A 16,581-nucleotide genomic window follows, 5' to 3' on the forward strand; every position below is an offset into this window, starting at 1 on the left:
CAAGTAAAATCAGACATGTACATTACAGAAGTTAATTGTATCACAGATGTATTTGAATGAATGTTGTTTTTTCTTGCTTCGTTGAATAGGTGTTCCAGTTTATTCTTCAGTGATCTCCATCGATATCCTCTTCAGCCTCTTGAATCGCTTCAGTCTCTTTTAGTCTCTTTAGTCTCTTGAGTTTCTTTTGTCTCTTCAGTCTCTTGAATCTCTTTTGTCTCTCCAGTCTCTTGAATCTCTTCAGTCTCTTTAGCTTGAGTTGGCACTTCTATCTCTTTAGTTGGCATTTCTGTTTCTTGAGATGGCAATACTAGTGAAAAATGGAAAGTGCCGGTCGGTAGTGAAACAAATGGCAAGACGGATATGTAAACAAAATATGGCAAAGTAGACTAGTGATCAAAGTTTGTCAGACAGTGTACTATGTAAACAGATGATGCAGGATCATATGACTTTGGGTGTGATGTCAGTAAAGCCAAGTCAAAGAACTACTAGACATGTTAAGGCTAGGCAAATTGTGCATGTTTTGAGAAGACAGAGAATCTACAAGTTGAGTAAGAAGAGAGTATCTTGCCAGAAAGCTTTGAAGAAGTTCAGGTACTCAAAGAAGAAAATCATTCTAAAACAGTCATCTACTTGCAGAAGAGCAGAAGAATTGAATGTAAACGTGGCACAGCCAGGCAGAACTAAGACATGTAAAATTGATGAACTGCGAAGGAGACGAGTGCACAAGCTGACAAGAAAGAGAGTACATGACCAAAGGGTTATGAGGTGGTTGTGGAGCTACTTGAAGAATGACAGCAAGACTGTTAAAGGTAATGCTTGCAATGGTGTACAAAGTCACTGTAGGCCCAAATCAGAAACAAAGAAAGTAAAAGTGAGTTTGAAGAAAAGAAGAAGGGAAATTAGGAGAGAATCTTTCAACATGAGGAGAAATGGGAAGAGGATTGAATTGTGGATGAGTGAAGATCAGAGACAGGTGCATGATAGAATCCAAAAAAATATGTACTGTCGCACTAGAAGAAGTCTTGAGTTTGTTATTAAGAAGATGGATAATATGAGTGAATTACAAAACAGAAAAAGAAAACACAGTAAGCATGCAAGTGATGTGACACGTGTAAACAAAAACGTCAGGTGTAGTAGTGCTCCAAGAACAGTGCAAAAAGGGAAAGAGATGAGTGCACAGTGTAACAAGGTGATTGGAAAAATCGAGCAATCTGAAGCCAGAAATTCAAAGAATAGTGAAGCATGTGAAAAGAGTCTAGAAAAATTAAGTAAAATTCATAACAAGCAATGCTGGTGGTGTGATCAGAGTATAAAGTCATTTGAAACCCATGTGCAGTGTGATAGCTGTGACATTTGGTATCATGTGAAATGTATGAATTTCTCAAAGATGGACCAGTTGTTGACCAACAAAGCTGTGGCACGGATGTGTCGAAAATGTGGAAGAAGTTCTTTTTCAAAGTCACTTTTGTATGATCTTGGTATTCCAACAGATATAAATACATTTGAGTTGACACACAAGGAAGATGAGGCAGACAAGGATGCTCTTGTGGACAGAATGGATGCAGATGATAGCATTGAAGACGAACAGATGAACAACGTGAACGGTGTAAGTGGCCTGAAAATGAAGATATGTTCAGCTAGGATAGGGCAGGGGACAGGTTTGAGAAAAATACATGTAACTGAGGGCACGGGACTAATAATTAAGCAGACTGGTGGTTATTCATTGAGGAAAAGGAAAGGCCAGTCTTCAAATGATCAGGATGGAAGGAAAAGAGAAAGGGACAAAATTGTAGAAACAAGAAGTGCAATGTGTACTAGAAGTAAAAAGGTTGTGGGTAGTGTCAGTAAAGGCATTGATTCTGATGAAAAGAAGTGTCAAGAAGGAAATGTCCAAAAAGATCAGGCAGTGGCATTGGAAATAAAACAGTCTAAGACATATGAATTGCGAAGTAGGAAAAGACAGGCATTGTGTGCTAGTGGAAGTTGTGAAACAAAAAGTGGAGCTAAGAAAATGAAATCTAAAACTGATGATAAGAGTATCGGTATGTGTACAAAGAAGCCAGGTGTGTTACATCAAACACGTAAATCAATGAAATGGAAGTGTGAGGAAGTGCCAATCAGTGATGTAACTGAACTGGGCAATAATATGCAAAATAGAACAGACACAAACTGTAGAGTATTGGCTGAAAGGACAGTGCAAGGTAACTTCCACCAAGGTGATCTGAGATTTGGTTTTAACAGTGGCAAACAATGTGTTGCAAACAGTTTGTGTGCCATTTTGTACAGTAGAACCAAGTTACTGAAAGACTGGTCTTGTCATGATTTAGATGTCACCTTGCAAACAGGAAATGAATTATACTGTCATTTATCTCAGAGCAGTACAATGAATAATGACTTTCTGTTGGTGACTGAATTGCCAGATGAACTTGATCTGCTGAATCATCATTTTTGTATGAAGTTTGCAGATCCTGTATGTGGAACTTTAGGAGATGAGTGCAATTTATCTGAATTTAACATGATCCTAATGAATCGTGCACTCGAAGAGACTCTGCAGAGATACTATGCTTGTTTCATATGTTTTCATGAAACCACGTTTGTTGTCATTGCTCAGAATGGAATGTATTATATTTTTGATTCACATTCTAGAGATCAGCATGGTAATCAGACAAGTGAGGGAAGAAGTTTGCTGAAGTGTGTCTCTGCTTGGCAAGATGTTCACAGGTACTGTAGCAGTTTGGCACGATCTATGTCATTGTCTAGTAATGAGCAGTATGAAATCACAGGCATGAATGTTTGGCTAGATGATGAGGTACATGTAGGACATGATGCTGCTAGTATTGCATATTGTAGTAGTCACGGCAATGGGTCTGTCATTGAGGCTTGTCGGCATGGTACCATAAAACATGATGGAGCTGCTTGTAATGCAAGTGTTAGTGATCAGTTCTCTGACAATGTTACAGAAGATTGTCCAAATAGTGGTCATCAAGAAACTTCCACTAATACAGGTGATGTTGGTGATGATGTTGAAATAACTAAAGTGATACGGCTGGAGGTGTTTAAATTTGTTCCGTTGAGATACACCACCAAGGTTGGTCTGTGTAGAAAACATGGAATGATGTATGTATGTGATGAAGTTGATGACATTTCTGTAGAATGTGAACAAATGGAACGACCTCATGATGTAAGGACAATCAAAGGTGATGGAAACTGTTTCTTCAGAGCTATATCATATGCCATATCAGGAACAGAAGATAATCATATGTGCTTACGGGTGGCAGTTGTGAATCACATGTTGAAGCACCAAACAAAATATGACGGCATTTTGCGGGAAGGTTATAATAATGTGCAAGAGTATGTCATTCACAAGAGATTGTTTGATTCTGGAATATGGGCTACGGAAGTTAAAATTATGGCAATGGGACATATGCTTGGTGTTGACATATATACATTTGATGATGTCAATAAGTGGTGTATGTTTTCTAAAAATATTGTCGAGGATAGTGGTATTAATTTGGATGAAGGAATATATTTATATCACAGACAGAGAATTCACTATGATGTTGTGCTGTCAATTCAGAAACATGCATTAAGACAGACTGTAATTAACAATGGAGGCCATAAAAGATGTGAGGATGAGAAATGGCATATTAGATATTTAAATACAAAGGGAAAAAAACATGTAACATCTGGAACTACTGAAATTGGTACAACTCATAAAGTACTGAAAAAGCAGAGGCGAAAACGAACAAATATGCAATTGACACGTAAAATAGCGAGAGAGAAGGCTAGGGACAGGTACAAGGAAAAGACAAAGCAAAGAGATACATGTAGTAAGCAGAAGAAGAAAATGTATGATCAAAGGAAATACAAAGAAAATGCTGACAACAAGAAGGAAGTATTCAACAAGAAATATTGTAATGACAGTGAGTTTAAGGTAAAAAAATTGAAGATTGAAATTGCTAAATATCGTGATAATGTTGCACACAGAGACAATCTGAAGAAAAAATATAAAGAAAAGTTAAATGTTACTGCAAAGAAAAAATATCGTGATAATGTTGTATACAGGGAAAGATTAATTAATGCTGGTAAAAGAAGATATTGTGAGAATGAGACATACAGAAAAGAAAGTAAGAATTATAAAAAACAAAAGTATCAGGCAGATGTTAGATATAGGGAACGGAAAATCAATCTGGCTAAATTCAAATACCATGTCAATAATTCATACAGAAATAGACTTATTGCTAACATCAAACAAAAGTATCATACTAACGCAAAATATAGGAGAAATTTAATACAAGCTGGAATAGAAAAATACCAGAGAAAAATTGCATACCGTGAATACATGAGACGTTGTATGGATAATGTGACAAAGACATTCAAGGAAGATATTTGTAAAGGACCAGAGTATGTGTGTGCCTCATGTCACAAGCTTCTGTTCAAGAAACAAGTCGTGAAATGTAATAAATACAAATATAAGCATCAAAGTTGTATTTCTGAAGAGTATCTTCATACTTGTAGTGAGGACTGTCAATCAAAGTGTGTTATAGCAGCATCAAGCAGGTCATGTTTGTGGATATGCTACACATGTCATAGGAAATTACTAACTAACAAAATACCTGCTCAAGCAAGTATTAATAATTTGATGTTAATTAATATTCCTGATGAATTAGCATGTTTAAATGTCTTGGAAGAACATCTGATTGCAATAAATGTACCATTTATGAAACTCATTGCATTGCCGAAGGGTGGACAGCATGGCATGAGGGGTCCAGTTGTGTGTGTTCCTTCAAACATAACAGACACTGTGAAAGTATTACCAAGAGCTGAACATAGTCATGAAATGATTCGTGTTAAGTTGAAGAGGAAATTGTCATACAAGGGGTATTATCAGTATCAGTTTGTTAATAGGCAGCATGTTGACAGTGCATTATACTACCTGAAACATAATAATGAGTGGTACAAAGACATTGAAATTAACAGTGATTGGGAGAATCCATTGTCTGAAGTTGAGGATACTGAGGAAAATGAGGATGATGTCAGAAAGGAAGTTGGGGATAAGAGTGATGACAGTGATGATGAACAAGGAGGAGGTGATGATGAGGAAACAGACGATGATCGTTTGAGAGGCATGGCATTGGATTCGTGTCTTCAACCAATTGATATAGGCCAAGAAGTGCTGGATCAGTATTTTAATGATGTGCTGTGTGTGGCCCCTTGTGAAGGCAATAGTCCAATCAGAATTTTGATGGAACAGGGTAATGAGGCAAAGTGCTTTCCTGCATTATTTCCAACAGGCCAACCAACATTTGATGACAAACGTGATGTGACTATAACTCTTTGTAGATATTTCCACAACAAACTAATGAATGTAGATAATAGATTTGCACAGAATACCCAATATATTTTTTATGCTCAGTATTTGTCAGAGATTCAGAAAGTTATGTCCAGTGTTTCCATTGCATTACGTAAAGGTTCTGATAAAATGCCCAATGGTGAAAAAATAAATGCCAGAGTGATCAGTGACAGCGACAAATTGAGTAATATTTTGAAATCTGATAGTGGATATAAATTCCTCAAACCCATTCGTGGTACACTTCCATACTGGCAAGTAGCACAGAAGGATGTTTTGGCGATGATAAGACAGCTAGGAATACCAACATGGTTTTGTTCATTTTCAGCAGCAGATATGAGATGGCCAGAAGTAATCAATACAATTCTGAGACAGCAAGGTGATTCTAGGGATGTAAAAGATTTGGACTGGAATGAGAAGTGTACTGTGTTAAGAACTAATCCTGTCACTGCTGCCAGAATGTTTGACAAGCGATTCCATACATTTTTGAGAGATGTAATTTTGTCTCCAGCTCAACCAATTGGCAAAGTCAAGGACTATTTTTACAGAGTGGAATTCCAACAGAGAGGGTCGCCACATACACATTGTCTGTTTTGGATTGAAAATGCCCCATTAATGGGAAGAGATAAAGATAAGGATGTTGTACAATTTATTGACAAATACATTAGTTGTAAATTACCATCAAAGGAACAAGATGAAGAACTTAATAAAATCATTAGTGAGGTTCAGCAACACAGCAGGAAGCATTCAAAGTCATGTAAGAAGAAGGGTACGGAGTGTAGGTTCAATTTTCCCAGACCACCATCTGAGCAAACATTCATTACCCACCCTGATGGACCAATGCCTAGCAAGGAGAGTAGTGAAGATGAAATGAATGAATGTTATGAGGCAGAGGACTTACTGAAATCTGTGTGGACTGCAATACGAAATATTGAGAATGAACAGATGACAACCAATGAATTGTTTTCAAGTATTAACATGACACAAAAAGACTTTGAGCAGGCTAATGATGTGTTAAGTAATGAGGCCAGTATTGTGCATAAGAGAGAAGTGCAAGATGTATGGGTTAATCTGTATAATCCAGATTTAATTAGATGTTGGAATGCTAACATGGATATTCAATATATATGTGATGCATATGCGTGTGTTAGTTATGTGGTATCTTACATGTCGAAAGCTGAACGTGAAATGGGTGTATTGTTGTCGCAAGCTCAAGTTGAAGTACGAAAAGGAAATATGGATGCTAGAGAGAGCATGAAAGAAATTGGTTCTGTTTATTTGCATAATCGTGAGGTGTCGGCACAAGAAGCAGTGTATCGTGTGTGTACTTTGAGATTGAAAGAAGGCTCAAGGAAAGTAGAATTTATACCAGTTGGGGAAGATCGAATCAGAATGAGTTTGCCACTCAGTGTTATTAAAAGAAAATGTGAAGAAGATGATGATAGTATTTGGATGACAAGTAGAATTGATCGATATTTAGCAAGACCAAAAAACAATGAATTTAAGATTTTGCTCTGATTATAGGGTAATCTATAACATCATTGTGAAAAAAAGTCATTCAAGAGTATACAAATTGCAGAACAATTTAGGACATATACAAAAACGAACTCGTAGTGATTGCGCAGTGATTAGGTTTCCTAGATTTTCACTAGCAAAATATCCTGAAAAGTACTATCAGAGTATTTTGCAGTTATACCTCCCTTATCGCATTGACATTCAGTTGAAACCCAAGCAATTTGATACACATGAGGAATTTTATAAAAATGGTATTGTGAAACTTAATGGTGCGCTGCAATCTGTAAGGAAAATTGTGGAAAGTAATCGATCATTGTATGAGGCAAATGCTGAGTCTGTAGATGAAGCTCAGGAACTGTTAGAAAAATTTGGTCCACAGGAAGATGCTTGGGCAATGATAGCTCCAGAAACAGAAAAGGATAGACTTGAATGTCAAAAACAGCATCTGCCACAAGACGAGGATAGTGAAAATGAATTTGATATTCCTGATTTGAAATCAAAGAAAGATGACAATATGAAATATACCATTGAACCTCATGCACTGAAAGTGTCTAAACAAGAAGCAATGAAGTTGTTGAGATGTTTGAATTATAAACAAAAACAAGTGTTCTACAAAGTCAGACAATGGTGCTTGGACAAAGTAAATGACAAAAATCCTGAACCGTTTCATGTGTTTGTTACTGGTGGTGCTGGTACTGGGAAAAGTCACTTAATCAAGTGTATTTACTATGAAGCATTAAGGCTTTTTGGAGAAATGTTGGAGAATCCAGACGACTTATCAGTTCTGCTCACAGCACCCACTGGTGTTGCAGCATTCAATATCCATGGAGCAACTATTCACAGTGCTTTGTCAATTGGAATAAATGTTACATTGCCATATCACCCTTTGACTGAAGAGAAGATTAGTACAGTTAGGCATAAATTAAGGCAATTACAGATATTAATTATTGATGAGATTTCAATGGTAGATCACAAAATGTTGCAGTACATTCATGGTCGTCTTCGTCAGATCAAACAATCAAGAAATCATAATGCTTTTGGAAATGTAAGCATACTAGCAGTTGGTGATTTCTATCAGTTACCGCCAGTGAAAGGGAAGTCATTGTATCGTAGTGATGTTACAGGCGATTTGTGGTGTGATAACTTTGTAAAAATTGAACTAACTGAGATAATGAGGCAGATGGAAGACAAAAAAATTGCACAGCTCTTGAATCGGTTACGTGTAAGAAAGAAAACAGAGACTTTGCTCAGTGATGACATTGAATTGTTACAATCACGTGAAACTGGTGAAGATTGGACAGATGCTGTACACATTTATCCTTGTAATAAACAGGTTGATGAGTATAACACAAAAGACTCTTTTTGCAAAGTGTTCAAATTGTGTGTGTATTAATGCCAAAGATTTTCAGAAGGATGCCAAGAGTGGGAAAATGAAACTAATGAAGAAATCATTCAAGAAAGGTTCTAAAACCAATTTGCCAGAGTCATTATGGGTTGGAGTTGGTGCCAGAAATATGCTTATCAGGAATATTGATGTGGCAGATGGACTTGTCAATGGAGTATTAGGAACTGTGTGTGAAATTGTTACAATTGCAAATGAAGATTCCCCAAAATATATTACAGTTAAGTTTGACTATGGGAATGTTGGATCTAATTTGAAAAGTCGCTGTACTTCCAATAACGTTGACGTTGTGAGTATTGAGATGATTGAAGAAAATGTCAATAAACAGTGTGTCCGACATCAGTTTCCTCTGAAGTTAGCCTGGGCATGTACTGCGCACAAAGTTCAAGGGATGACTTTGAAAACAGATGTTGTTAGTGTAACCGAGCTGGAAAGGTTACGCAGAAAAATTTGAAAGTGACACTGGGTATATATTCCACTATAAATTGATCAAAATTTTATTACAAAAAAACGACAGTCATTCTTCAGCAGTCTGTAATAACAGAAAACAGAAGAATAGAAATTAATTTATTTACAAATATACAATGACTATGAATCCAATATTCAATTATTTAATTATTTGAAATAACCATCTCTCCTTATCCTTGGTTATCTTTTATCTCGAGAAATTGCTTTACTGGTTCTATAAACCTCAATTTCCATTGATTTGTTCCATAGAAATGTTTTTGCTGCAAATTTACAAGTACATTTCTTAGAGAGGCATAAAAATATTAAAGGCATAAAAATTTAATCAAGGAGAATAATCTCCATAAGCACTTGCTATGCAATAATTTTACAACACATTAATCTCCAAATCTCCAAATCTCCAATTTCCAATTTCCAAGGCACATTTCAAGCAATAATGTTTTACACACGTACCCAAATATTATGGATGCTGGATATGGGATACACTGGTCTACTCGAGAAGGCTTCTCTATTTGTGACCACTCAGGAACCACAGAACCACAAGCAGTAGCTGTAATAAAATTACTGTACATATTAAGTAATCTCATAAATACTAATAAATGTTTCGATGAAGGAATATTAAATAATCATCAGTGCCATCAAAAAGTTTCATCTCCACAGTACATGTGTACACATCCGTAGTTATGCTATATTGATGAATTTACAATGCATTTTATACCGTACATCTATATCTTAACATTTGTTTGTTTAAACAGTAAGGCTCATAAAAAGAGTATTCAATATTCTGTATTCGCACATCCATATATATGTCTCATGGTTCATTTCAGGCTAGAACATTCTCTTATTTCTCTTTCCATCCACGCTATCCAAATTTGAGTTCAATAAAGTGCATTGACCCTATAATTCAACATACAAGAAACATGTATTTAGGATCGAAGTATGTACAAGTATACAGTCAATATTACCAGGAGGTTCGGTATCGAAAATTCAAGTCATCTTATGCACAATTTTCATATAGACTTGGCTTTCAACCTGGGATATTTATTTCATGGCATAAAAATGTTTCATACAGACTTGGCTTCCAACCTCGAGTATTCATGGCATAAAAATGTGTCGTAAAGTGCTATTTAAGATAATATCAAAATTTACGAAGTTGAAACACTTACCGGAGCAGTTGCGGCCTGTGTACCTATGCCTCGGGATGTTTGGGCAACTACACGATATGCATGTACATGATATGTGTATGCACATGCGGCGTGCTAACCATGGCAAAACCACGTGAGAAACACAGCAAAATATAGACAAGCTGGCTCGCAATAAGGTGTGGCTGGCAGCAGCAATGACAAGCAGTCAAGTGACCTACCCATGCTTGCTTACTCTCCAAGAAAACTAGCGAAAAATTCACGGAATGTGCGTCCGAAGCCCTATGCTTTTGAAACACTGCACGGAATAAAAGGCTTTTTCGCACTGCATGTCATATGCAAATTGTTACGCAACTCGGTATGCTCTATTCAACGGAAAACACAAGAGGGCGCTCGCAATGCTTCGACAACTTTCGCATCGCTGTTTATGCTAACAATATAAGACATCGACAAAGAAATATTTTACAGACGGGACCTGGCAGCATGATTACAGGAATTTAAGTCTGGCCGGTCACAATCATCCGGGATTAAAAATTGTGTAATAGGGGAAGTAAAGAATTATTTGTAAGAGACATCCAATCTCAGATTCTGGATTCTAACTTCATTGAAGAAGAGACTGAGTTGACCTCAAGAAAATCCTATCTGAAATATGCATGTGTGTATAATGATTGATCAGTCAAAGTATGAAAGGAGACATTTCGAAAAGAAAGAAACATAGGTAGAAAGTTACAAAGGTGAAGAATATTCGGTGATATGTCCGCTTAGTGCATGTCGCACCAAGGAGGAAACAACTCCTACGGACCACCAAAAGAGCCACCTAATACCATTCCTACTATCATGTTCACAATCGATCAGTGTCATCTCTAGGAACTTAACTGCAACAAAATATTTACAAAAAGGAAATTGTATGGACAATTCGTCGTGCTAGCTTGCAGATATATGTACACTTACATCTGGTAATTCTATCTCACCAAATGGAAACTGATGTCGATGAGAAAGACATGGAAGTTCAAACTTCATTCTAGCATAGAAGGTATGGTGGATTATCCACAGACTTGCATGATGCAAAGTTAAGACATGACGTCCTTGTGAATCACCATAAAATATTACCAGAATATTAAGAAAACTTCTATTCCAATACTGAACTGTTACTTCTCCGCAAAGCTTAGAATTACTATCTACAAAGGAAAAAAATATTTACAAAATTGTGCTGATATGTGCATTTCATCCAGGGATAAATTCCTTCAGCTCTTGTATCACAGAGAGCGCAAACGCTTGGAAGACATCACCGTACTGGATAACGGTTGTACATGTACTTTGAGAGAAGTAGAAACATGCGGCACAAAGTACCACGAGTGAACAACCAATTCTCAAGAGTACTGGCATGTTCGATGTACATATCAAGATCATAAAAACAACTAAGAGTGCAAGTAAAAAGATAAAGGTTTTTGTATCAAAACCTATACTGGTTATTTGTTGTTGAGACAAGACAGACCTCGGTAAACGATGAGGATTCCTATGTTGTCCTTTCGTGGAACGCGATGATCTTCTGGGCTTATCCTCAACACTTGTATCAGGTGCGGGTATAACTACACCAATGTCAAAATCGGACTCCGAACTTGAGCTGTCTGATGAAGCTGTTGAAGTATGTTTAGGCGTTTGAGTATGCGTGGGTTCAGCAACTGACTTTGTCTCTAAAAGACCAACAGGAACCAATTTCAACTCAACAGAATTGACAGTTCTCCTGTCACCACTTCCATCAGCCATTTCTATAGTATAAACAAGATTATCAGGATCTGGTTGACCAACTATCACATACACCTGAGGATGATAAGAATCCTGTATTTTACTTCGACCCTTGGGATGGTTACGACGGTACACCTTGTTTCCTATGTGAAATACGTTTGGATTTGTTCTTCGATCATAAATTTGCTTGTTCTTGTTCCGCTCACGTTGATTTTTGCACATGGCAAGTTGATATGCTTTTTGAAGTCTATCCTGATGTAAAGAAACCCAATCCTTTTGTACAGCTGCATTCTTCTCTTCCCTGTCCAACATGGCATCTACTGGAAGCAAAGGCTCTCGACCGAACATGATGTAAAATGGTGAAAGACCAGTAGACGAATGGGGCGTAGAATTATATGCGTAGGTCAGTTCAGGTAGAAATCTGGACCAACATCGCTTCTGTTCAGCAGAAAGTGTACGAAGGAGATCATGCATAGTTCTATTAAAGCGTTCGCATTGGGCGTTCCCTTGCGGATGATATGGTGTTGTTCGTGTTTTATTGATATTGTACAAATCACAAAGACGTGCAACTAAATCCGACTCAAATTGTCTCCCTTGATCCGAATGTATTCTCTGTGGTGCGCCATATTTAAGAAACCATTCTTTAACAAGAACTGATGCTGTTGTTTCGGCAGTCTGATCCTTGGTTGGCACTGCAATGGTGAACTTGGAAAACACGTCAGTAATCACTAGTACATTCTCCAATCTGTCACTAGAAAGCTCCAACAAAGTAAAATCAATAGCAACTACTTCTAAAGGCTTACTGGCTACCAAATGACCAAGAGGATTCCTGACTGATGGTCGAGGAAGTTTAGCAATGGTACACCGCTCACAATTCTCAATCCAGCGCTTTACATCTGCATACATGTTTGGCCAATAGCAACGTTCTCTAAGCAAGGCACAAGTTCTTTCTATTCCTTGATGACCAAATTGATTATGTACTTGAGTCAAAACCTTAGATCTCAACGAAGAAGGCAGAACAGTTTGGCGTAAGTTTCCAAGTTTAGGGTCTATGACATCTCTATACAACACACCATCAACTAACAAAAACCGTTTCATCTGTGTCAACATTGTTTGGACAGACCGAGATAACATCCTTCGCTTCTGTCTTGGTGGAACTTGTTCCGTTACATGATATTCTAGGAAATTCCTAATGTCTGGATCGCTCTTCTGCAGCTCAGCCAACTCTTCTCGATTATATGAAGGAAATGCAGCAATGTGATTTGAAATATTCAACTGTACTCTACTTGAACTTAACTCAGACGCAGACTGGTTCACCTGGGATTGCAAATCTACAGGAATGAAGTGCAACTTCGAAGATGTGATTTCGGATACTGAAATGCAAGACACAGAACATGTATCTTCTTCAGACTCAAACTGACGAGAAAGTCCATCAGCATTCTTGTTGACACGACCTGGACGATATACTATCTGAAAGTCAAATGATGCTAATTCACCAACCCATCGTTGTTCCACAGCACTCAACTTTGCATTTTCTAAGTGTGTCAAGGGGTTATTGTCAGTACGAATGACAAAATGAGAACCATACAAGTAATCTTTGAATTTTTCAGTGACTGCCCACTTCAGACCTAACAACTCCAACTTCCGAGAACTGTATTTCTCCATGTTTTTCTCGCTATTCCGTAGTGTACGACTGGCAAATGCTATCACCCTCTCAGAGCCTCCTTGCATCTGTGATAGGACGGCCCCAAGCCCGGACTGACTAGCGTCAACATCAAGAATGAATGTATCAGAAAAATCTGCAAATGCTAATATGGGAGTACTGGTAAATCTTGATTTTAAGGTGTCAAATGCCTCCTGGCACTCCAAAGACCACCTGTTACGAAAGAACTTAGGATCATGACCGTGACAGACTCCAACTAAAGCATGCAATGGACGAGCAAGTTGAGCAAAATCAGAAATAAAACGACGATAATAACTGGCAAAACCTAGGAAAGAACGCAGTTTCTTCACACTTGTTGGTACTGGCCAATCACGTACTGCCTTGATTTTCTCATCATCGGCTGAAATTCCCTTCTCCGACAAGACATGCCCAAGATAGTGTATTTCCTTACAGAATAAATGACATTTCGATGGTTTAAGTTTGAGACCATGTTGCTTCATACGTGTAAAGACTGTGTCAAGATGGTTCAGGTGATCTGTGAACGTCTTGGAATATATACAAATATCGTCTAGATATACAAACAACATCTGGTATACAAGGTCCCCAACACACCGTTGCATTAACCTCTGAAAGGTTGCTGGAGCTCCACAGAGGCCAAAAGGCATGCGGACATACTCGTACAGACCCATGGGAGTTACAAAAGCTGTCTTCTCACGATCTTGTTCTCGTACTTTGACCTGATGGTAGCCACTAGCTAAATCTAAAGATGTGAAAAATTTAGCTCCAACTGCAGCGTCAATTAATTCCGATATTCTGGGAAGAGGAAATGCATCTTTTTTTGTCTTGGCATTTAGGCGACGATAGTCGACACACATTCTGAGAGATCCATCCTTCTTCTTAGCAAGTACGATGGGAGCAGCATAAGGACTGTGACTTTCAGTCACCATACCATGATCTAGCAAACCCTTTATATGTTGTTTGACCTGCTCGTATTGATTAGGGGGAATCCTACGAAATGTTTGAGCCACCGGCTCTGAATCAGTTGTGTTTATGTGATGTTCTACGGTATTCGTCTCACCCAAGTCAAACTCATGCTCAGCAAATATGTCTTTATGTTTGTCCAATAATTTGTTCACTTCCATCAACTCCTCATCTGAACCTGAAAAACCTGTCAAATCTACTGCTACTGAGGACTGTGAAGAAGATGTGGATTTCTCTTCAACCCTAGAAATTTGGATGTGATTCACAGAAACCTGAAATTGTACCTCAGAACTGTTATCCACAACACCATCTATCATGCGTAAAACTCCTATACGTGTTTTTGGACGCAAAGTGAATCCAGAAGTAGACATGTTATCAATCCTAACTGGAAATGTTTTACCTACTTCCACGAGTGTAGAGGCTATTAGAATCCCAACAGGAAGATGATCAGAATTCCTTAATGGCTCTACTATTCCCACTTTGGATGGAGAATGGCTATTTGTCTCTGCTCTGACCGTCACCGACGATTCTGGGGGTACAAAGATGTTCTGACTACCTGCAACTTTCACAAAACCAACCGTCTCTATCTCCTCTGCTAAATCCCTCAATGCTAAAACTGAAGTCACAAATGTAAGTGAAGGAGAATGATCACTGTTGTCATCTTTCATCGCTTCAACGAGAGGTCGCAGTAGGTTCATACCTAACAACCCGGGAACCTGTCTCTTCTGTTCTCGGTGTTCTACATCAACTGAATCCTTGACTACCAAAATACCAACTTCCGGAATCCTAATCCCATCAACTTCAACATCAACTTCAATGTAGCCAACATATGGTATTTCAAGACCACTTGCAGAAGTAATCTTCAAAAACAGATTCTCACTATGTATGTGGGTATCACTTGGCTTAAGTAAAGAATTAAAAAATTCTTCAGTAAGAGTTGAGACCATGGAACCAGTATCGACAAGACAAGTAATTTCTCTACCACCAATATTCGCCACTACTGTAGGACATGTTCCTACCAAACGATGTTTACTTGGACCAGTTGAGTCCACTCCATGCCTCCCAATCGATGGACTCTGAGCGAAGGGAGGTTCTAGTTTTCCGATGAAGACTTCTCACTAGCTTCCTTCTTCAGCTTCTCGATGGTTGCCTGGGCTTCTTTAAGCTGTAACTTATAACATCTATCCCGGGAATGACCTACACCGTTACAAAAATCACACTTGATTCTGGTTCTACCTTTGTCACTACGACTTGGACGAGACTCAAGATTACGTGTTGGATTAGACTCAAGTGTTTTGTTTGTCCCTTGTATTCTAATATGCTCCTGCAATAAATGTGTTACATCCTCTATTTGTTTCTGCTGTTGTTGTATTTGTTGCTGTTGTTTGTGAACAATGTCAGTCAATGCTAGTGTTTCTGAAGCAAGGCTTGTTCTGGCTGCTTGAATGGAAACTTGCTGTTTCGTGGTTGAGATGTCAGTGGGATCTTCAGCCCAATCAATGGCTTCAGACCTCAAAGTGTAAAATTCAACCGAAGGGGTATCTTTTACTCTTTTCCTCAAATGTTTCCTTAGGAGACTATCTGAGACACCATCTGCAAATTGGTCACACAACACCTGTTCTTTGTGAACACTAAGATGGGGTGATTTTCGACAAGCCCTGTCAAACAGGTCAAGGAGGGCATGAGAAAAGTCACGAATGTTCTCTCCTTCCTTTTGTCTTCTCTCAAAGAAAGCACGCTGTAAGTGAACGGAGGACCCCTGATCTCCAAAAACTTCCCTAAGAATTCTGAAAACATCTTCCACTTTCTTCTTAGGTCTGAATTTAACTTCCTCTCTGGCTGGCCCAATTAAGTGTTGGAACACAAAATCAACTTTATCTACCTCTGCTAATGAGCGAGACCTGATAGTTGCCTTAACATCACAGATCCAATCCTCTAATTTGAGTGTTGTCTCAGGTAACCCTGAATATGTTGCAAGCTTTTTCTGGCTAGGCATGAGAAGGAATGCGGGACTAGTTTTGGCCTTTGGTTCACTGGTAGTTGCATGGAGTTGTTCCTGCAACTTCTTTATCTGATCCATCATTTCCCCTTCAGACAGTTTTGTTTCTGGTTTCCCAACTGACTTAGGTGACTTTCCACCAGTAGCCATCATGAAAGAATTATACACAGATCTCTGCTGATTATGAGGAGAAAATGTCAGTACACGGACAAATATAATCACAAATACAAGCAGCACAAGCAAGCGGTTAGCATGCATTACCTTAACACGTGTTCTACGTCGGTAAAGAAGCAAATACGGTACGTTGGTGCTACA

The 16,581-nt window shown here is 38.2% G+C and overlaps 1 protein-coding gene across 1 annotated transcript; it reads left to right on the forward strand.

Moving 5' to 3' along the window:
- Positions 1–922: 922 nt before the first annotated feature.
- LOC119733834 lies at positions 923–6,051 on the forward strand. Its single transcript, XM_038207203.1, has 3 exons — positions 923–2,313; positions 4,984–5,258; positions 6,041–6,051. The coding sequence occupies exons 1-3, from the start codon at positions 923–925 to the stop codon at positions 6,049–6,051; spliced, it is 1,677 nt and encodes a 558-aa protein (XP_038063131.1).
- Positions 6,052–16,581: the final 10,530 nt, after the last annotated feature.

The sequence above is a fragment of the Patiria miniata genome, unplaced genomic scaffold (assembly GCF_015706575.1).
Source record: "Patiria miniata isolate m_02_andy unplaced genomic scaffold, ASM1570657v1 HiC_scaffold_26, whole genome shotgun sequence".
Taxonomy (NCBI): Eukaryota; Metazoa; Echinodermata; class Asteroidea; order Valvatida; family Asterinidae; genus Patiria; species Patiria miniata.

Bases quoted from the DNA above. Each gene is read 5' to 3' on its own strand.
- LOC119733834 (XM_038207203.1), top strand. From the start codon at position 923: ATGAGGAGAAATGGGAAGAGGATTGAATTGTGGATGAGTGAAGATCAG. The intron at 2,314-4,983 runs GTCTTGTCATGA...TGAAATTAACAG, and splicing joins ACCAAGTTACTGAAAGACTG to TGATTGGGAGAATCCATTGT.